Below are 21,604 nucleotides of genomic sequence, written 5' to 3'. Positions count from 1 at the left end.
CGGGGGAACACTGGGGCACAGCAAGGACAGCTGATCTGCCCCCCAATCAGCATAGGACCACTCAGAGGAGACTGGTCAGGAATATAGAATTGCATGGGGTGCAGTTTGATGAAAAGACTCAGGCCCAGACTAGTGTTTCTACACAACCCAGGTGCACCAGATTTCACTAGAACTGTAAGTACCTATAAAGTCAACCATTAAAACCTGAGCTGTACAAACAGCCTTCCCTAGGGAATCAGAGCAAAGCAGCAATTTAGCTCAACCACAGAGCTCAAGTACTGGTCCTCACAGGAAGTTCCCCCATTTTAGAAGTAAGTAAAGGACAAAAAATTAGTTCCAGCACAGAGTTTAAGTGGTGGGAACAGCAAATAATCCAACACAGAAATGAAAAAAAAAAACAAAGTACCCACAACCAGGGGCAAAGTTTGATATTAACTTGTAAAGGTCTCATTTCACCAAAGAACACCCATAACACCTAGAAGGACTGGAAGTCCCCTAGGCTACCAAACCAGAAACTGGGGAGGGCTGGGGGCCTCAGCCATGCCCCACAACACTTGCAACCAGTCCCAAGGGCGGGGGCCTTCGGTCTTGGCCACAACCCCCCAACAAGCACAGCCACCCCAGTGACGACCACTGAGCTGCCACAGGAAGCGCCCCAGGCTCTCCCAAACTGGAGCAGTGGGGGCCTCGGGCCTCGGGTCATGCCCCTCCAACAGGAGCAACCAGCCCAGTGATGACCACCAAAGGAAGCATCCAGGCTCTCCTGAGCCAAAGTATAAAGGGGGCTGAGGGCCTCTGGCCACTCCCCCCAGACCAGTAGCCAGCCCAGCAATGACCACCAAGCTGCTTCAGGAAGTGCCCTGGACTCTCCCGAGCTGGGGTGGTGGTGGGCCTCGGGCCTCAGTCACACCCCCCCTACACGAGCAACCAGCCCAGCGATGACCAGCAAGCCACTGTAGAAGCGCCCCAGGCTCTCCCAAGCTGGGGTGGTGGGAGGCCAAGGGCCTTAGCCATGCCCCACTCGAACATGTGCAACCAGCCCAGTAATGACCACCAAGCCACAGCAAGAAGGGCCCCAGTTTCCTGAGCTGGGGTGGTAGGAGGCAAGGGCTTTTTCCACACCCCCTGACATCTGCACCCAGACCAGCAATGACCAAACCACCACTGGAAGCCCCCCCCCACAGTCCCTGTGGGAATGTGAGGGTGCCACAGGCCTCAATCCTGCCCCTCCTCCTTCCTCCTTCTTCCATCACATTTCCTTCCCATTTCCCTTCTCCCCCTCCCTCCCAACTGCTCTGCAACAACATCATAGAATGTAAAAAAAATTAAAATAAAATATAAAAAACACAAAAAACAAACAAAAAAACCCCACAAGCTGGCGGCCCCCATCACAAGAGGCCTGACTCCATTCCGCATTCTATGTCACACTGTGGTGAGACTGGGGATATCGCAGGTCTCCCACTGCAGTTCTTTACCTTGTTTTGGTTGTGAGAGCCCAAGGAGAAGGCACTATAAACACAAAACAAGGTCATGGCTGGCAAATTAGCACACATTTCACTAATCCCACTACATACCACTTCAAAATTGACACTGAGAATACTAAAAAAGATTTTTTAAACTTCTAGAACTGTTTCCCAAGTTTCTGGATTTCACAGACTATCAATATTTCAAAAATCTAATTTTTGTTAGGGGGAAAGGTGGGATGTGGTTGGCAGTACAGTGTTAATAGCTTTTAATTTTTAAACTACTATTTTCTCTCCTCATCATTTCATTAAAGAAGGGACCTTTCCAATCTCCCCAAATTAGGAAGGAAACACACACCACGACAAGATATGGTCCTTTAAACTGAATAAATTTAGTTTAGGAAAAACTTACTACATTGTTCTTGGCTTTCTCATTTTGGTAAAAACTTCCTCATACACCAGTGTTAAAACATGCTACAGTCTCTTTTTCAGCTTATCAATCCAAGCCCAAGGCTAATTTCTCAGGCTGTCTTCCCACCCTTTCTCAAACAAGAAAGGCTGCAGGCCAGCTCCTCTACTCCTGCTTGAGTTCTGCCTTGAATTCTTAAACCAGTAGTTCCTGCTTGAGTAGAGGAGCTGGCCTTCAGCCTTTCTTGTTTGAGAAAGGGTGCCCATGTGACAATGGCCTGACATGAAAGGCACAACCTAGGTACAGTCACTTAATCCATAAATTTTGCTACTCAGCTTGAGGCTGTACAGGAAGACCTGCCCTTGAGATAGCACACTGCCAACCTCTCCAACTCTACAGCCTTTGTTTAGATTCTTTCCCAAGTGCTCAGCACAGCATCTGCATGGATGGGCACTTGCATCCTGGTGACTTATCCCTGGTCTCTGGGCTTCTTTCATACCCATGTTTCTAATCATTACTTCCAAATGCACCACTGATGTCAGAACACTCTCAATAGCTAATGTACCTGAACATCCCTATCACTAATCCTAAGAGCAAATCAACACAATCTGTCTCTGCAACCACCATTCTCATTCTTTCCTGCCCAATAATGCCACTTGAAAAAAAATAATCCAAAAGCAATTGGCAGGTACTGGGAAAGCAGTTTGTATTCAACTAACCTTCACAATTATAAACTCTGGACAAAACATAAAACAACTATTTGAAGGTACTGCAGGGCAAATGAAAGCAGGCAGAAACTGGAGGGAATTTGATCCTTAAAAGGAAAATACTGTCCTGGAAAAATCCATGTTTAAATGGATTTTCCCCTGAGTGCACTCTCCAGTGTGAGTAGCAACAAGGCAGCTAGAACTCAAGCAGAAAGCTGCAGATTTACTGGCTTGAAGACAGAATTTGGGGCTGCCATTGTGGCCAGAAATAGAGAGGGAGAATCCTGGGAAGGAGAGAGCCTCTAAATATGCATATAAACTCCCCTAAAATTAATACTCAATACCTAAAATGTACATGCATAAAGACTCCAAGAAACCCAGTGGAAAGAGAGGGCTGAAAGGCTAAAAAAAAAGCTGAGTGGAGATGAAATTTCAGCTGTTGCTCATTGCAGGGGATACAGATTTCAGGGCTTGAGTTCCACCAATTTAGAGGTGCTTGGTACACACTTTGGGTTTTCCACTGAAATCCCAGAAAGGCCATTGCCTTATGAGTAAAGACCATGTCTCAGGATTATGGGATTTTCTTTAGGACTAAGGGCAAAACCAAAATAGAACTGACCTAACAAGACCCCAAATGAAGCCTCAAGGTATCTGTCTGCCAAAACAAAAAGCAATGCTTTTCAGAGGAAGATAACATAATTCAGTTTCCATAATGTAGCACCCACAATGTTCTGTGTATAAACAAAAACAACTAGACATATGAAGAAAGAGGAAAATGTGACCCCTAGTCAGAAGAAAAAGCAGACAGTACAAACTGACCCCAAGATGACCCAGATGTTAGAATTAACAGACAAAGACTTTAAAGCAGCTATACTGTTATGGAACAGACATCGACAGAGAAGCGGTCGGCACTCAGAGGGTTGGAGAGTCAGGTATTTTATTACGCCTGTGGGCCCAGATGAGCTAGCACTTCTAAATCTGAGCCTCGAGTTTAGGTCTTACAGGGTTTATATAGGCAGATTCTTCCGAGCTCTTTTAAATTTTGTTTTCTCAGCATTCGTGTAGCCAGCACAGCAGTCATTGTGATAAGCAAGCACGTTTACAAAAGTGGGAGTAGAGCAGCTGATTATCAGTAAAGCTGGTACAATAAGCTGGTTCTGTTCTAAAGGCAAAACAAGCTACTAAAAGAATTAATTTTGTATTTTCCCAATAACATAAATATACTCAAGGACCAGAGGAAAAAATGGTCATAATGAATGAATAGATGAGGAAGCTAGGAGATAAACAGAAGCTATGTAAGAACAAAACAAATGTGGGGAGAAATGAATATTTATGATTTAAAAGTACAATATCTGAAACAAAAAATTCAGTTGATGAGTAACAGCAGTTTGAAAACAACAGAAAAAATAATTAGTGAACTTGAAGACAGATCAACAGAAAATAATCGATCTGAAGAACAAGATAAAAGATGGGAAAAAATTAACAATGCTTCAGGGACAAAAAACACAGGACAAACCTATGGGACAGTATCGAGCAGTCTAACATTTATGCAACTGGAGTCCCAGGACCAACGAGAGAGAAAATGAAACAGAAAAGATATTTGAAAAATATAATGGCCTAAAAACTTTCAAATTTTGGGAAAAATATCAACTTACAGATCTAAGAACCTCAGCAAATCCCAAGCAGAATAAATATAAAGAAAATCACACTTAGGCACGTGATAGTCAAAGTGCTGTAAAGCAAAGATAGAGAAGAAATCTTTAAAGCAACCAGAGGGAAGAAGCAAGACTTATGTACAGGAGAACAATCATCAGAAAAAATAAACAGAGGACAAAGGAATGGAAACCTTCAAAGTAATAAAAGAAAAAAATTCTCAATCCAGAATTCTATATCAATAGAAAATATCCTTCAAGATAAGGGTGAAATGAAAACATTTTCAGATAAACAAAATAGAGAAGTTGTTCTTGGAAAACCTGTACTACCAGAAATGCCAAAGGAAGTTCTTCAGGCTAAAGAGAAATAAGATCAGATGGTAACTTGGATCTATACGAAGAAATGAAGAACAACAGAAATGGAAAAACACCTCCAAATACAGCTTTTTAAAGTGAAAGGACAAACTGTATTGCAGAGTTTATGACATATAATTTTAAAATGTGATATCAAATAGCACAAACCAGGGTCCCAAGATAATGCTCCTGTGTTACTCCCTAAAGTTTTCTAGCTCTAGACAATTACTCTTCCAAATTATTGTGGAACACTTCTTTTGAAACTCATACCGTTCAGCCACACCACCTCTCTTTCTTTCTTCATCCCTGTCACTAACAATGGCTTGAGCATACACTCATCAACAATTTGGGCATTTGGCTCCCTCTCCACAACTAGTCTGTGGAGGGGACAGATGGACTTACAGTGCTGCAAGGTTTTCACATTTTATGTGAAGTGGTAGAATATTAACTCTATGTAACCAGTGATAAATTAAGGATTCGTGTTCTAGTCCCTACAGAAACTACTAAAAAAGGTATAAAAAGTTAAACCTAAAAAGCCAATGGAGGAATTAAAATGGAACATAAAAGCAATCAGCTAAACAGTGACATAACTCACTATTACACTGGATAAAGGCATGTGACCAGAAATGTTTCAGTCTTATCACCAATGACATTCAACATTAGTCAGTACTCCTTTTCCTGTAAAGTATCATTATTTAAAGACTATTTTACTATCATTTTGCTCCTCAGTAATTATTGACATGCCACATAATGAGAAGAAATCTAGCCTAGCTAATGATTTCAGTGAGGCTTTCTGATCACAATCTTATGGTTCCTAAGCACATTAGATATTCTCTATCACAGCACACTCTCTCCATCTCCTCACCTCTCCCAAACCCTGACTTCCCCATATGGACTTCATTTCTCATGCAGCTCTTTCAAGCAGAGCCTGCTCATTCTTTAAAACCCCACAAACAAGGGTTCCAAGATAATGCTCTGCTTCACTCCCCAAAGTTCCTCTAAACCATTACTCTTCCAAATTATTGTGGAACACTTCTTTTGACACTCATACCATTCAGCTACAACACCTTCCTTTCTTCATCCCTGTCACTAACAATGGCCTGAGGACACACTGATCAAAACTTTGGGCATTTGGCCCCCTCTTCACAACCAGTTTCATCATTCAATGTCAATGTTCACATGAACAAGTCTTCTAATGTTTAGCCTCAAAGTTCCTGGACCTTTTAAACACTAATGACCTTGCTACTTTTTCAAACTGTAATTATAACCTGGAACTGCTCCATCTCTGAAATATCTAGTCCCCTCCTTCCCTTCTTATCTAATAACTTCCTTTCTGGTATCACTTCTTTCCCTATCAACCTAGCTCATTCCCACAGTCCATCACATTATGCCTCACCCCCTTGTCTTTTTACAGTATTTCCCTTAGAACCTCCTGCAAAACTCATGTTGAAATATAATGGCCATTGTAACAGTATTAAGGGGTAGGACTTTTTAGAGGTGATTAGGTCATGAGGGCTCTGCCCTCACGAATGGACTCATGCTGTATTGGTACGCAGTTTACTAGAAATGCTTACATAGAAATGCCTCCTGATTGAAACCTAGCTTTGCTTCCCTATATAGAAGTCTCTTTAAATTTTAGGGGCCTATGCAGATTTAGAAGGTATGGAATTTAGATTGGTGGAATGTGAGACTGGAAGCAGAAAGACAGAGCATGAGTTTGTTAATTTATATTTCTTATAAAAGGGAGAGCTCAGCTCCCTTTTGCCTCTCTGTCCCACGTGCTCTCTTGCCCTTCTACCTTCTACCATACAATGATGCAGAAAGAAAATTCTTACCAGATTCTAGCACTTTGATACTGGACTTAACTCCAGAACTATGAGAGAATACATTTCTGCTCTTTATAAATTACTCAGTCTGTGGTAGTCTGCTATAGCACCACAAAACGGTCTAAGACATCCCTTAAAACCTGGATCAAACCAACCATGTGCCCTCACTGTGTCAATACCCAGCCTGCTGAGAAATGTTGGAGAAAACTGCACAGCCTTGCAAATTAAGGCTTAACAAACTCATACTCTGTCTTCCTACTTCCAGACTCACATTCCATCAATCTATATTCCATACCTGCATGGGGCCCTAGAAATTACAGAGTTCTACATAGTGAGGTGAAGCTAGGTTTCAATCAGGAGGCATTTCTATAAGCATTTCTGGTAAACCTCCTAACTAACAAGATCTCCAAAGAAAGGCATCTAAATATCCAAGGCTCCAGTAACTTTTCTTTTCCCATTGTAAGTATTTGCCTTCACACCTGATTTTAAATTCATAATTTTAAACTAGTTTTCCTAAAGAAGGCCTCCAAATTGTGTAAGCTTCAGGACCCACAAAACCTGGATGTATCCCCGTCTATTGCCAAAGTGCTCTTTCTAAAATGCAAATCTGTCCCCAAATAGAGACTTTTAAGATAAATAATTTTTGAAAACTGCAAATCTGATCATATTGCCACTCTACTTAAAATACATTTGCACCTGCAGATCATGAAGGGTCTGTGTGTCACACAAAGGAATCAGAAGCTCATCCTATATGTCCTTCTTAGAGATCCAAAAATATATGCTGATGACTTCCACATAGAATCACTAGTTTTCAACCTTCTTTCTTAAGTTCTAGACCAAGTTTTCAACTTAACAGACTTCTTTCAAAATCCTGACAGCAACTCAAATTCAACATGCTCAAAATGGAAATAATGATCTCTTCTTGCTCCTCAGTTGCTGAGACTCTTAAATTCTCAGTCTCAAAAATGTCATGATCTATTCAGTCTTATCAGCTACGTGTGAGGTCTACTCCAGACTCTTGTTCTCCCCGACCTCCAACAGCCCATCTGTAGCCACATCCACCTGTCTGCCCTCAAAAAGGTCTCTTGGCACTGACCTCTCCTCTTCACTCGCCTCTGCCAGGCTTTAGTTTATTGTTTACCAAAGTAAGGTACATATACCACTGGTATAAGAAGATGACCGGAAGTGGAGCATGGATGTGCCTTTTAAAAAATAGCCATGCATGTATTTTAATATGTATTAAGAAAAATATGATCACAAACTATAATTTCACTGCTAAATACATTTACTTTTAAAAAGAAGCTTTAAGGGCCGGTCCGTGGCTCACCTGGGAGAGTGTGGTGCTGATAACACCAAGGCCATGGGTTTGGATCCCATATAGGGGTGACCGGTTAGCTCACTTGGAGAGCGTGGTGCTGACAACACCAAGTCAAGGGTTAAGATCCCCTTACCGGTCATCTTTTAAAAAAAAAAAGAAAAAGAAAAAAACTTTAAGTATAAAAGGGGAGTTGACTGAAAGAAAAATGTTAAGTTAATAATGTGAGTGGTATGTGGATACCAAAAACTGTAAAAACGGTCTAGGAATGCCTGGCGCTTGGGAACACTGCCTTGGCTCATGCCTCCATCGTCCCTCAGCGGGAACACTCCAACTGCCTCCTACTGATCTCCCTGCCAACAATCTCTCCCACTCTAGACTATTCTCCAATGTAGCTTCCAGATCTATTTTCCTAGAAAACAAAGTCAATAATGTCATTCTCTGCTTTAAAATCTTTATGGGCTCCCTATAATAAACAAAATAAACTCAAATTTCTCCACTTAGAATGCCAGGCCTATGTTCCCAATATACTAAATTGTTCCACCATGCCCTAAAAACACCAGGCCCCTGGACAATGGCATGCCTTAGAATAGAACAGGCTTTTCCCACTGCCAGAAATGTCCTTTTGTCCTTCCCTCTCATTAGCAAATTCCTGCTCATTCATGCATACCCACTTCCAGATTCGCCTCCTTTAGGAAGCCTTCCCTACCTCTCAGGAAGGGCTAGCTGCTCCCTCTGTGTTCCCATTCTCTGATGCTACCTCAATATTACAATTCTTGTCTAAATGTATAGTTGCCCAACTAGAATATGAAGCCATCTTGATCATTTTTGTATTGGAAAGTGTATATAAAAGTAGGATAAATAAGTGAATGGAAAAATTCTACTTATAAATGTCAGTAAAAATATATATGAATGTATGGGCAAAAAGGAGTATGGGAGATCAAGTTCTTCATTATCACTGGTTAAGAGAAAAAAGAGAAAGGCATGCAGGAAAAAGAGCAATTGGGGAAGAAAAAGGAAAAACAGAGGAAGGCTCATTAAGAGAAGAAAAACCAAAGAGAATGATAAGCTGGGAGGGAGATGGGGAGGCCTGTTACATTTGGTGGAGAGTGTGCACATGTCACAGCCTATTCACTGAATTCATTCAACAAAGAAGCTCAGAGACTGGTGTGTGGTGCTGTGCCAGGCATAGGAGGCCCCCTCTCTGACTGCTCCCCTGAAACTGCAGGGCCCCTTTCTGCTAAATCCCCTAGACTCTGCTCAGGCCTCGCCTTCCTGGACCCTCTTGGCGGCATCAGACACTGCTGGCCCTACCCTCCTTCTGGACACTCACTTATCTGGCTTCTGCACACCACTGGTGCCTGCTTTTCCCCTCTCCTCTCTGGCCAGCCCTCCTCAATTTATTTTTATGAACTTCTCTTTGGTTGTGTGCTCCTTAAACGTGGGTGTTCCTCAGCTTCTGTCGGAGCCCTTTTCTCCTCTTCCTCTACAAACTCTCTTAGAGAGTTGGGCTTCCACTGACCACCTCAATGCTAACGACTTCCAAATCTCTAGCTCGGCACGCAACAGTCCCACATGTCTAAGCCTCCTAGGCATCTCCCTCATGGTCTCACAGGCACCTCAAACTCACATTCCCCTAAATTGAACACAACATCCCCCCTACACCTGTTTTCCATTCATTTAACCAGTACTTACTGAGGACCTACAAAGTGCCAGGCTCAGGAGGAGAAGATCAGATAATTCTGGAGCTGGCCATTAGTGAGGAGATAGGACGAAATAATTACACAAACATATGGTTACAAACCGTGGCTGGGGTGACAGAGAAAAAGCAAAAAAAAACACTACAAGGAAATATAAGGGGACCTAATTTATATGAGAGGGGAATATTTTTTGGAGGAGTGATATTCAAGTTGATATTCAAAGGATAAGTAGGAATCAGCTTGGCAAAGAGTAGGGGTGAGTATTCTAGGGAACTATTCTATTCTATCGAACTATAGTATTTTAGGGATCTAGAATAAGTAAGGAATTAGAATAAGCAGGGAACCACATAAGTAAAGAGCTCAGCATGACTGCAATACAGTGACAGGTAGAAAACAAGGCTGGAGATGTAGGCAAGGCTCAAGTCACACAGGGTCCAGTTAAGGATTTGGGATGTTTTATCTTAAGTGCAACAGGTATCCATTAAAAGATTTTTACTATGAAACGATTGATGCACATTTTTTACAAGACCACTCTAGCTCAATTTCAGGAGGACAGGCTAGAAGAGAGACCAGTTATGAGCCAATGACTGAGGTCCGGGTGGGATGATAGCAACTCAAACCATTTCTCTAATTCCTGATTTTCTTCCCTAACAGAATGCTATTTACAGCCATAGATTCTGAGAAGTCTTTGCTCTAGGAACCTTGCCTAACCAGAAGTCAATTCTCATTACAACAAAAGTACTTTTACCATGAAAATTCTCACATACCAAAAAAAGATTTCTGATCACAAGCCAGTAGTCTACTTACTTCAAACAGGAGTCAAACCAAATTCCAATATTACAATAGAATGTGAAATCCCTTAGCACACCACAGAGGTTTCTTGACCAGCAAACACAAATACAGAGAGAAGCACAGTGGCTGCACTGAAGATGCAGCAGTGAAAGACAAGGCTAGAAAACACTGAAAGCTCACTGTCTAACTCTGACAACATTGCCAATTACTTGTGTCATATAAGAAATGTTGGCTATATACGGGGCTTTTGTCAAAGAAGGCGAAGGGGCTGGTTTCAAATATAAAATCACTGATAACCACTACTCCATCACCTGCATGGTCAATTGCTACACTAACAAATCCAACATACCATGCTCTATCCTTGCACACGCTCATCCCTCTACTTGGAATATTCCTCCCCCTCTCTTCTCTTGCTTATCTTCTACTCATCCTTCAAGTCTCAGCTCAACATGATTTCTTCCTGGACAACATTTCCAGAAGTCCGAGAGTAAAAGGGGTTCAGTGTGGGTACTCCCACATCTTTCTGTGTTCACCCCCACCTGGCACTTACTTCTCTGCAGGCCCCCAGGTCAAGGTTCTACAGGCAGGCAGCGTGTCTGGTTTATCATTGCATTCCCAGCTCTAAGCATAATATCTGGTACGTAGAAAGGTCTCAATCAAGTTTCATAGGTGGGGGCTGGCCAATAAACTCAGTTGGTTAGAGCATGGTGCTGATAGTACCAAAGTCCAGGGTTCAATCCCTGTACCAACCACAACCAAAAAAAAAAAGTTTCATAAGTGAATGAATGAATGTTACCTTCTATCCAAGATCACTGAGGTCACCAAGGTCACTCCTGTCCTCCTCATTTTCTATTCATATGCCCCCCAGAACAACAAAATGATATGTCAGCTCTTAAGGATTATTCTTTGGAAAAACTGCCAACCTCTAGACGGACGGTTTGGTTTTAGAGACGGAAAGGTGCTAACAAGTAACTGGCCAATAGCATAAGCAGAAATGCTACCAGAGGAGACTAATAAAACGGGTCTCAAGTGGCACAGAGAATTCTCATCAAGAGGATTCCTCACCCAAATGTTTCTTTGCCCCAAGGGACACTTAGTTCTATAAAATATGAATATCTCCGTATCTTGAACAGAAATGCCATTTAGGATAAATGGATAATACATTCTGATTCTCATGTGACACAAATAATGACAATAATAGTTAGCATGTGTTGGGTACTGTTCAAAGAGCTTTATACGTTCTTTAATCTTCTATCAAGCCTGTGAAATAGGTACTACAATTATCACCATTCAACAGTTGAGTAAACAGGCTTAGTTTAGAGTGGTTAAGTAACTTGCGCAGGATATATACACTTAGTAATTGGCAGAGCTGGGTTTAAAGATAAAATAATAATCTTTTCTACTTCTCAGCATAAATAACGACAACAATACCTTACTTAATGATGCACTGAACTAAGCTCTTGATGTGTCTTTTTCATTTAACCTTCCCCGTAGCTGAGGAAGAGAAACTTAAAGTGCTCTTTAAGCACCAACTTTCACCCCAGGACTTGGAGGGAGCCAGTGTGTACTGGGGCACTCGACAAGCCTGCACCAAAGCCAGCACTGGAGAGGATTTGGAATTGCAGGCTCTACCCTGAGACGACATTCCCTCCCACACGGCAGCCGGCCCCAGGGATGGGTCAGTGATGTACATCTGCCCACCATGAGGGAGAGTTCAAAACCAAAGCATGCAAAGCATGACATAAATATGAAGTGTGGAAAACACATTCCTGATGAACAGCTCCATGTCAAATTCCCTGCATCCTTCTTCGGTAACGTTATCAGAAGCATCATTCAATCCAGCCCATTGGAGAGGGGCTATGAAAAAGGATGGAAAATGTGACCAATCAGGAGAGTTATTTTTGTGAGAAAGATGAAAAATGTCACCAAAAAGGGTCAGCAGATAACCCTATTGGGCTGAAAATAACTGCCTGGCTGGCAGCCCAGTCAGGGAACAGGCAGAGGGCGAGAGACGTCATGCAAAGTGCCAAGGGAGCTCCGGCCGAGCAAAGCTGCTGGGGGATGAGGAAATTGGCCTAATTTGGGAACATGAGCCCAGCAGCATTTCTCAGATTCCTGCGAGGGAATCTGGCTAACTTTCAGTTCTGTGTCCTCAGAGAAACACTGAGGGAATGGGGGAAGAGAAAGGGAACAGCTGTGACTCAAACACTGCTCTTGACAACTGGACGAATATTGGTGATGGAGAAAGGACTTACTCCCACTCCAAAAGTATTCCAAGGGAATAACCCGAAAGTCTCCCCACTCTCTTCAAAAGCCTCTTCTCTACAGTGCATCTACCTGCCTAGCAGGTAGGAGAAGTTAAATGGTGTTTATGCACCTAGCTAGAGTCAGAGAGACTTGAATAGGGTCAGAGATCAGCTGAATGACACTGGACAAGCTACCCGACCTCTCAAAATCTCAGTGTCCTCACAGGTAAAATGAGATAATAATAGTATCTACTTCAAGAGCTACCATGAGGCTTAACTAGGACATTGTGGGTAATGAACAGACAGGTAGCAACTGTTCTGATGTAAGATATAATTATTGTTAAAAGGACAATCTACAAAACAAAAGCTAAGCTAAAAAGAGGTATAGACCTAAGTGAGAAATGCTCATCCAAAAGAAAAACTAGACCTGGACAGGTTTTGCCAAAGATTACTTTTGCACAGACTAAGTGTAATATAACTTTATGGTAGAAAGCGTCTCAGTTTTTTCTTGAAGGAACTCTGTAAGAGCAGAATCACAGCAGAAGAACCTGCTTTAACTCTCAGAGCTGCTCTCCCCAGAGAAAGTTATATATCGCAGACATGTAGATATTCATCATAGAACTATCTTCCAGTAAAATCCTCAATAACTGTAATGCCAACCTTAATTGCTAACTGAACTATGCTTCTGATGGTCCATGCCTGAATTGTGAAAGGTGTCCTCCCCACCACCCTAAAAAAGGTTTCTTTCATAAGCTTTCTTGGTACGTGTCATTTCTTGAGATTTCTGTGTGCCAGATACTGTGCTAAGTCCTCACATGCATTACGTCACTTCATCTTCACGACAACCCTAAAGTAGGAACAACTCCAATCAACTCTGAGCTAGTAAAACAACACAAGGAGGTCATCTTTCTGGTAAATCAGCAAAATTAGACAGTTACATTCTTTGAAACTTATTATTTGAAATTTACAGAATGACCAAGCAAATAAAGAGACCTTTCCTCTTCTCTCAGAGCAGGAGGAAGAGTTTAATTATCTAGACGGAGCCACGGATATCCTACAGGCAGAAAACCCTAAGCAGTTACAGAGATAACTAGAGGAAGGAAAAGATCAAGAGTTCACACAGGCAACTCAATCAGGTATCCTGGAACTCAGGGCATACAATTTTTTCACTGAACTCCACACAACTTTAAATTAGAAAACCGGACAGGAATGTGGATTTTTTTAGCTACTAAAAATAACTCTTTTGTATCCAAGCCTACAAAAAAAAAAAAACCTTTGTATAAATTCTACTTTTTAAAAAAACTGACATGACAGTCAAGAACTACCTACTCAATAGCCATTCTCCTTTCCTCCCTTACTGCGATGATTAATTTTAGGTGTCAACTTGATTAGATTAAGAATGCCCAGAAACCTGGTAAAGCAACCTTTTTGAGTATGTCTATGAAGGTGATTCCAGAAGAGATTAGCATGTGGGCCTGAGTGTACTGTCCTCAATATGTGTGGGCACCATCCAATCTACTGGGGGGCTGGAGAGAATAAAAATGGAGGAAAAGGTGACTCTCTCTCTTTCTACCCCCTGGAGCTGGGATACACTCTTCTCTCCTGTCCATGGACATCACAACTCTAGACTCTTCAGCCTTTGGGTTCCAGGACTTAGACCAGCAGCATCTCTGGCTCTCAGACCCTTGGCTTTGGACTGAGAATCACACCATCAGATCCCCCGGTTCTGAGGCTTCCAGACTTGGGGTGAGACTGACCATTTGCAACCATGAGAACAAAAGTCCCAAGCTCCAGATGGCAGAGCAGGAAGCTTGAAGGGGCTAGAATCATGCAGGACATCCACCAGTGACTGCATCCTCTCTGCTCTGCCCTCCACTGGACTCTCACTACACGAGAAAAATCACTCTTGTCTCACTCAAGAACTGGAGTTGAGTTTCTGTTGCAGGTAGCCAAATTCAATGCTAACAGACATAGAATGATACCCAAAAATCAATCCATCCTAAAAGAGCAGGAGTTTTAAACTCAAATGGAAATAGGAGCCGGCCAGATCAAACGTGAGTCAATCTGACCAGTGTATTAAAGTGAGAAGTGGAGAAGGGGAGAGGACTGGCCACCTGTAAGCGAGCTCATCAGCAGCTCCAGCCAACTGCCACCATGCAGGAGTGCCAGCCTGGCCTTTCTACTGTGCCGGCACTTCTGATCTTAAAGAGAAGCTCAAAATGTGGATTTTCATGTGAAGTTTCCCAATTTATAAATGTTGAAAATCAAATTTAAAAGTTTTTAACTCCATATGGATCAACAAAACATGACTGCAGGCTAAATGCAGCCAGAAGGCCACCAGCTTTCAACCTTAGTAGAATGGATTAAGGCAGAATAAAACGGACACCCAACTTCTAGAGAAATAATGAGCAACATACCAAGCACTTACATGTCAGACTATCAAGGCTTTACATCTCTCATCTCATTTTTCTTTCTAGCCACTCTCTCCAGTATGGAATATTATTACCCCTGTATTGCCAGTGAGGAAACTGAAGCTTAGAGAGATTAAGTAACTTGCTCAGAGTCACAGAGCTAATGTGTGGCGCAGCCAGGGTTTCAGCCCAGGCGTGTCTCACCCCCAGGCCCGTGCTCTTACACATGAGTCATAAGGAATGCCCACTGCAAATGGAGGACACGGAAACTCGGCCCTAGGTCACTACCTATGCATAAATGACTTGTAGCCCTTTAAGAGACTTCCAAATCAGTTCTAAAAGAGACCCTGGCATACATCCTCTTTCTTTGCTGCCCTTTAATAAAAACAGCAAAGCACTGCCCAAATACTCATTTATTCAATAATGTACTGAATGAATAAATACTTGTACAGAGCTTTTCAAGTTTATTAAAGTGCTTTTAAATGCATATCTCACTTAATCCCCACATCAACCTAGTGGTATTGTTATTGCCATTTGAAATGGAGGATTAGAGAGATTAGTGGACTTGTTCGAGATCCAGGCAATTAGCAGAGCCCCGCCTCAAGCCCTGGTTTTCTGATGCCAAGCACTGTGTTCTCTCGGCTTCCTTCCCCAGAGCTCCCAGTTCTACTATCTCGCTTTAAAATAACCATTTGTTTGAACTAACTCCTACTCAACTCTAAAGTAACTCCAGTCTGTCTGACAGCTCCCAGGTACCACATTTAAGTTTTCATGGATGTCTTCATCCTAAAATATAGTCAGCAAGAGGACGAAAATAAATATATCAAGTAATATACTCAGAACTGGAATGTAAATGGGCACACACACAAGCCTTGGAAACTAATTTTAGAAAGAAACAGTTGAAAAGTCCCACACAGCACAGTGAGCATCTGGCCCTGTGGGAGGCTGCCCACACTGCTTTAAACTTCACTTAACCCAGGAAGAGAAGGAATCCTGGAATCCTGACTGGCATTTGCTTTCAGAAACACCAGCTGGGTGAGGAACAGAATGACTTTTTATCACGTTCTCCCAGAAAAATGCTAAGGCCCAGAGTAAAAAAATGGTAAATATCTCTGGGGAAATAAGCAGGTATTCCTGAAAGGCTGAAACCCTGAAAGGTTCATCGCACTCTGTGACTAAAGAGTTATGTCCTCACAGCACTTACTCTCACCCGGAGCCAAGGGGAAGGGGATGGCACAGTGCTCACTGACCTGGCCTGGCAGCTGATTTGGTATGGGGGTCACATAAAGTGTCAAGGCCTGATAAAGTCATTCGTGGACATCCTGGCCCATCACGGGCTCACTCACCTAACCACAATAACCTCCTTCACAATTAAAGAGACTTGTAATTCATCTCCCTGGTTGCCAATGATCATGACAATGTAAGGGATCTCATGGCAAGGATCTTGTCTCTTGTTCACTGAAATATGCCAACCCCGTAAAATGGTGCTTGGCACACAATAAATATTTGTTGAATAAATGAATGAATGATTTGGTGTTGGGACAGATCCTCCTAGACCCATTTGTAAAGTGGCCAGAGGCCAAGAGTAGTCTTCCATCAACCCAGTCATTTACTTCCTCATTTTCTCTTTAAAGATGTATACTACTGCAGCTCAAGCTCCCTGAGATCCAGGGTGGGTCTGGTACATCTTTTTTCAATGTCTTCCCACTTTATACCACCATCCCCCATAACTGTCCCTCCAATGCTTCACATCTGCCCACTTCCCACAGCGTAAGGCTCTTACTCAGCTTCCATGTGTAAGTACATCTCACACTATACACTTCACCCACCTCACCCTTTGCAGTGGCAACTGCACGCTGGTTCTATGCCAGGCACTGTGATAGACAGTGGGGTACAATGACTGGTAAGAGATACAACCCCTGCCTTCCAGAAACTCACATCTTATGAAGGAGTCAGACATGTAAACAATTAGGATACAATTGTGATAAGTACTATAATGGAAGTACCATGATCAAAGTCACAAACTGACAACCTGCAGGCCCAATCTAGCCCATACAGTGATTTAATTTTTATAATTAGTTGTTAACTTCTAAACATCTGTTGCTTTCACATAAAATTTTAGACTGCCAGTATTCCTTGAAAAAATCAGAAGATCTGACAATACTGGGCCTGTATTCCCTACAGCATCAACCAGCTTCGGCTAAGTAGTGGTTGCCCCTGTAGAGGAGGCACGTGGTCTCCAGTTCCCAGTCCCCCTGCCCCAACTCACTCCCTAGTGTCTTCCAGGCAAGAAAGCCAAGAGTCAGCTGCCAGTTTTCCTGTGCTGGCATAGTTGTCTTAACAACTCTCTGTACCCACATTTCTAAAATAAGTGAGAAAAAAAGATAAATTGACAGGGCCATGTGGAGAGCTTAAGAAGATAGATTAGTGGAGGACTTATTTCCTATGAAAGTATATTCCTAAATATTTGATATGTAAGTAAAGTATATCCGTGTCACGTACCCAGCACATTTTGCTCATGCACGTGCCTGGCCCATTAGGCTTCTCAGCATGGGTCCCCTCATCTGTTGTAAACCTACCACAGGCCAGTAAGTTAGACAACTGAGAAGCCAGGTTTCCCACTGTCTAGGAACTCACTGTCTAGTGGGGCAGATTAAAAAGGCAATTAGCATATAATATTATACATTCTAGAGTATTTACTATGGGAACTGAAAGGAAGGAGCCCTGAATCAGCCTGAAGTTAGAAAAGAGCTAACAGAGGGGAATGACCCTGAGGCTGACTCTTGAAAGGCAAAACTTTTTCAAAAGGACAGAGGAAGGTAAAAAAAGGGGCTCTGAGAAAATTGCCAAAAAATAGGGTCCTGGCATTAAAAAGTATTGCTCATCAGGATTACCCACCCTCCACAAAGAAGATGGATAATTTCCCATAATTCCAGGCCACTCAGAGAAGTCTCCAGGAAAGGAAGGCCAGTAAATAATCCCTGCCTGAAAGCTGTAGAAAGTGCAGGTCACCAGTGAGAGCAATCGTTCAGTTGTGTAATCCAACCTTACATCACCAGCCATGCCTCACTGGCATTTGTTCGGCAGAAATAAAAACCTGGATTTTGAAAGTTCCTAGTCCCTTGCTTCAGCTAACATAGTAAGTTCTACCTTAAGAATATTAAGAAATGCACAGACACTAGTTTGGCATCAAAGAAAAAAACATTCTTTTTTCATTTCCTGATAATAGGACAAATGCCAAGGAAGGGAATTCCCAAATCAAGATAGGAAGAGGGGCTGGCATTCTTGAGAAGAAATATGGAATAGCAAATCCTTGCTCATTAAGGAATCACTAACTCTTAGGAAGCACTTCTTCAGATTTTGGGTTTTTTAGCACCTACCTCTCCAGTCAGAGTCTCAGAGAAATGGAGGTGATTCTCGGCCTGAGTTGGCTCCTGATGAGCTTGGCGACCCATCTTGGCCCCCTATAAGAAGAGATGGAGGGCACTGCTGACCCAGATGTCATTTGAGTCACTCTGAGGATGACAATTCTGGGAAGGTAAGCATGGACGGGATTTATGATGACGTGGTGGAGAACAGGACTTGAGCAACTTGGATATATTCTTAGAAAACTCTCCAAACCCTTAAACAAAGTACCTGATGTCAGTCCTATTGGTATAAGAGTAGGAAATTCATGGGTTAATAATCACAAGGTTTTCTTTCAATAGGCATAAAGATTGCAAAAGCAAAATCACTTTTCAACCCAAAGAAATGTAGTTAGAAAGTCCTCTAGAATGGGCAGAGACCTCATGCTACAGCTCAGAGAAGAGGGTGGTAAAAGCTCCCACGTTCTTATGCAGGATTTTAGGAAGTTTCAAAGCTGTAACTTGGCATGAAAATAATTATCAAACAGGCTTTTGGAAAGAATTCCTACATTTCATGGCAACTGACACCAGAGAAATACAAATAGCATTTGCTTTGATATATACACTAACTGCATTTGCATTTACAGACATTAAAGGAGATCTATTACAAGAATTTTGATACATCACCTTTGGAAATCAGAGCAGCTCAGAATTCTGAGTCATCAAATGAACCATTTTAGGTGTTTCCCAAGGCTCCCCTGGGGTGGAAGCTCTGTGTCTCAAACACTTCCCAGCACATAAATAACACTTTATTTAGGCACACTAGTGGGTGTTAAAATATTTATAGTTTTGCTTGTTTACTTAAAAAAAAACCCAGCATTAATATCTGCAATTTTAGATCACATTTAATGTAGCTTCATTTGCTTCTCACAATAACAGGGGCTGGGACTGACATCACTTTACAAATGAGGACACTGAGGCTCAGGAGGGTGATTAAATGACAGACATAAATCTAAGAGCAAAGTCTTCTTCTGACTCCAAATCCTGGATTCTTTCCACTACACCATGCTTAAATTTCAGCTGCAAGATGTTCTAAGGACTAAGAATAAAAAGAAGAAGAAGAAGAAAAAAAAAAAAGATGTTCTCAAGACTGACTGTACCTTAAAAAAAAAAAAAAAAAGACTGACTGTACCAATACATTGACAGGTAGGTTACAAAGGAGCTGCATAAAAACTCTTATGTAGTGTTTGTACTTCCAATTGTAATGTTAATCATTTTGGTTTCAGGGATAATGGAAAAAATCTTTCTGATAATAAGCAGCTTATTTTCTTCTCAAGGTAGACAAATACAACCCTTCACCCATGATGGCCCTTTTCCATTTGTCATAGCATTGGGTATCTGAATATGGCACACCACATACAGTGGTTATGCTAAAACAAAAATTCAATGATCTTTTCTCTAAATGCTGTTACAGATGAGTCCTCTAATAACTACTAAATATTTTAAGATTTTGAACTTTTTGAAGACCCTGTATAAATCCACAGGATAGAAAAACTGCTTTACTACATGACTATGTATTTTAAATGCAGTCTGTTTATCGCCCATCTTCCCGCAATAGAACATAAGCCCAAGAGGGTAGGGACTTTGTTTTATTCACTGCTATATCTCCAGTACCCAGGACAGTGCCTGATACACAGTAGGGTCTCAATAAATATTTGTTGAAAGAATGAATGAATAAATAACTACATTCACATGCCCAAGTACTAAAAAAGTTCACATATCAAAAAGGCCTGAGAACTTAATGGTATCCTTGTTCAGTCAAGCAGCCCGCTGCATTCTAGACCAATTTGCTCTTGTCCCTAATATCTCCCTTGAGAGAGGCTCCTCTCTGGTACCTTGGAGGACATCCAATGCTATCAGGGCACTTCAACGCACCAGAGATTTCACAGCAGAAATGAAAAACTAGCTCTGTGGCCCAATCTTTTAGTGACTGTGAGCTTGACTAATTTTAAAGATAAAAGGTCTGACGGGGGTTGTGAAGGAATAAGAAAAACATTGAACTTGGGTCTCTGATATCTACTGACTTGACATCACAGCCTCAGAGGCAAGGGCTGCTAATCTCTTCTCATAACTTAGTATATACCAGTCCCTGTGTTTAATGTTTTCCATGCGTTATCGCATTTCATCTGCACTGCATCATCTCCATTCCAAACATAAAACCTAGGCTCCGAGGCGTTAACTGACTTTTTAAAAACCTTATGCTCCATCTGACCTCAGGGCCCAGCACCTAGTCACTCCCCCGTGATTTCCTTAACTATGAAACTGAGGTAACGCTCATCTCCCCGAGGGGATTGCGGGTTAGAAAGGACATCCCTGCTTGCTTCCCTCCCAGCACAGTGAGGCTTTTCCATGAACTTCTGGAATGATAAGTTCCCAGGAAAAAACTCTAGGATGGGTGCAAGTGCGCCTTTGGCCGGGGCCCCTCCAGTCACCCTGAGGTCTGCCTGTTCTGGGGGGACTTCGCACTTGGGGCTCCAGAAAGCGGAGAGAGGCTCGGAAATTTCCCACCGGTTCCAGAAGCTGGCGGGGACAGGATCTGTGTTCGGCCTTTGGAGGACTTTAAGGAAAGCAAACCCCACGGCGGCAGCAGCGGCGGAGCCCACCGCAGCCCTGGGGGCACGGAGGATGAGGCCGCCTCCTCCCCGGCCTCTCTCCGGTGCGACTCGGGACCCGCCGCCCTGAGGCACTTCAGGGAAGCCGGGGCCGGCGGGGTCGCTCCTCCCCTCCCGCCAAATCCTGGCCTCAAGCCCTCCCGCCTCACGCCGGTCCTCACGGAGGTGGTTGAACCGCGGCGCCACTCCTCATTCAAGTCCAGCGCGTCCTCCATCACCGCGGCCGCCTGACGTCACTTCCTGGAAACCAAGTGGCCCAGCCGCGTCCCTGACGACGGCTCCTCCCTTCCATCGCATTATTTAAAGGGTCCGCCGCATTGTTCCTGAATTCTGTTTGCCGCCAGCCAACTTGAACCAAATCTTTCCTAAATCTACTCTGCTTTACTTTCGCAAGAAACCTCCAGATATTTAAACCCGCTAAAGCTGCTTCTGTGGGATGGTGAAAAAATTTAGTCCTTAGGAACTATCCGCATTTGTCGTTCTGTTTAAATACATCAGTAATTAAGCTCAAAGCACTACTGCTAATAGCAGGGATTATACGGATGCCTTCCATTTGTACAGCTCTTTGCAATGTACAGAGGGCCTTCACAGTTATTAGCTCACGTGAAGGACATAACCTTGTGTGGGAAGCAAGATAAGTTGTATTGTTTTCATTTGACAGATGAGAAAACAGGCTCACAAGGGGGTCAGGTGTAAGAAATGGTTTGCAATAA

The 21,604-nt window shown here is 42.6% G+C and overlaps 1 protein-coding gene across 4 annotated transcripts in view; it reads right to left on the bottom strand.

Moving 5' to 3' along the window:
* Positions 1 to 21,117, bottom strand: part of IFT43 (intraflagellar transport 43) — a 135,394-nt gene extending 114,277 nt beyond the window's left edge. For 3 of the 4 annotated variants that reach the window (XM_063091238.1, XM_063091237.1, XM_063091236.1), the window contains exons 1-2: positions 21,053 to 21,113; positions 18,256 to 18,339 (exon numbers count right to left, since the gene is read on the bottom strand). In XM_063091238.1, the coding sequence (XP_062947308.1) occupies positions 18,256 to 18,339; positions 21,053 to 21,106 (138 nt within the window). In that variant the 5' untranslated portion in view covers positions 21,107 to 21,113. Of the gene's footprint in view, positions 1 to 18,255; positions 18,340 to 21,052 lie in introns of all 4 variants that reach the window. The other variant, XM_063091240.1, reaches the window with a different exon arrangement.
* Between the last annotated feature and the right edge of the window lie 487 nt (positions 21,118 to 21,604).

The sequence above is a fragment of the Cynocephalus volans genome, chromosome 3 (genome assembly GCF_027409185.1).
Source record: "Cynocephalus volans isolate mCynVol1 chromosome 3, mCynVol1.pri, whole genome shotgun sequence".
NCBI classification, from domain to species: domain Eukaryota; kingdom Metazoa; phylum Chordata; class Mammalia; order Dermoptera; family Cynocephalidae; genus Cynocephalus; species Cynocephalus volans.
Note: the sequence above shows the minus strand (reverse complement) of the source record. Positions and strands in the feature narration are given on the sequence as shown.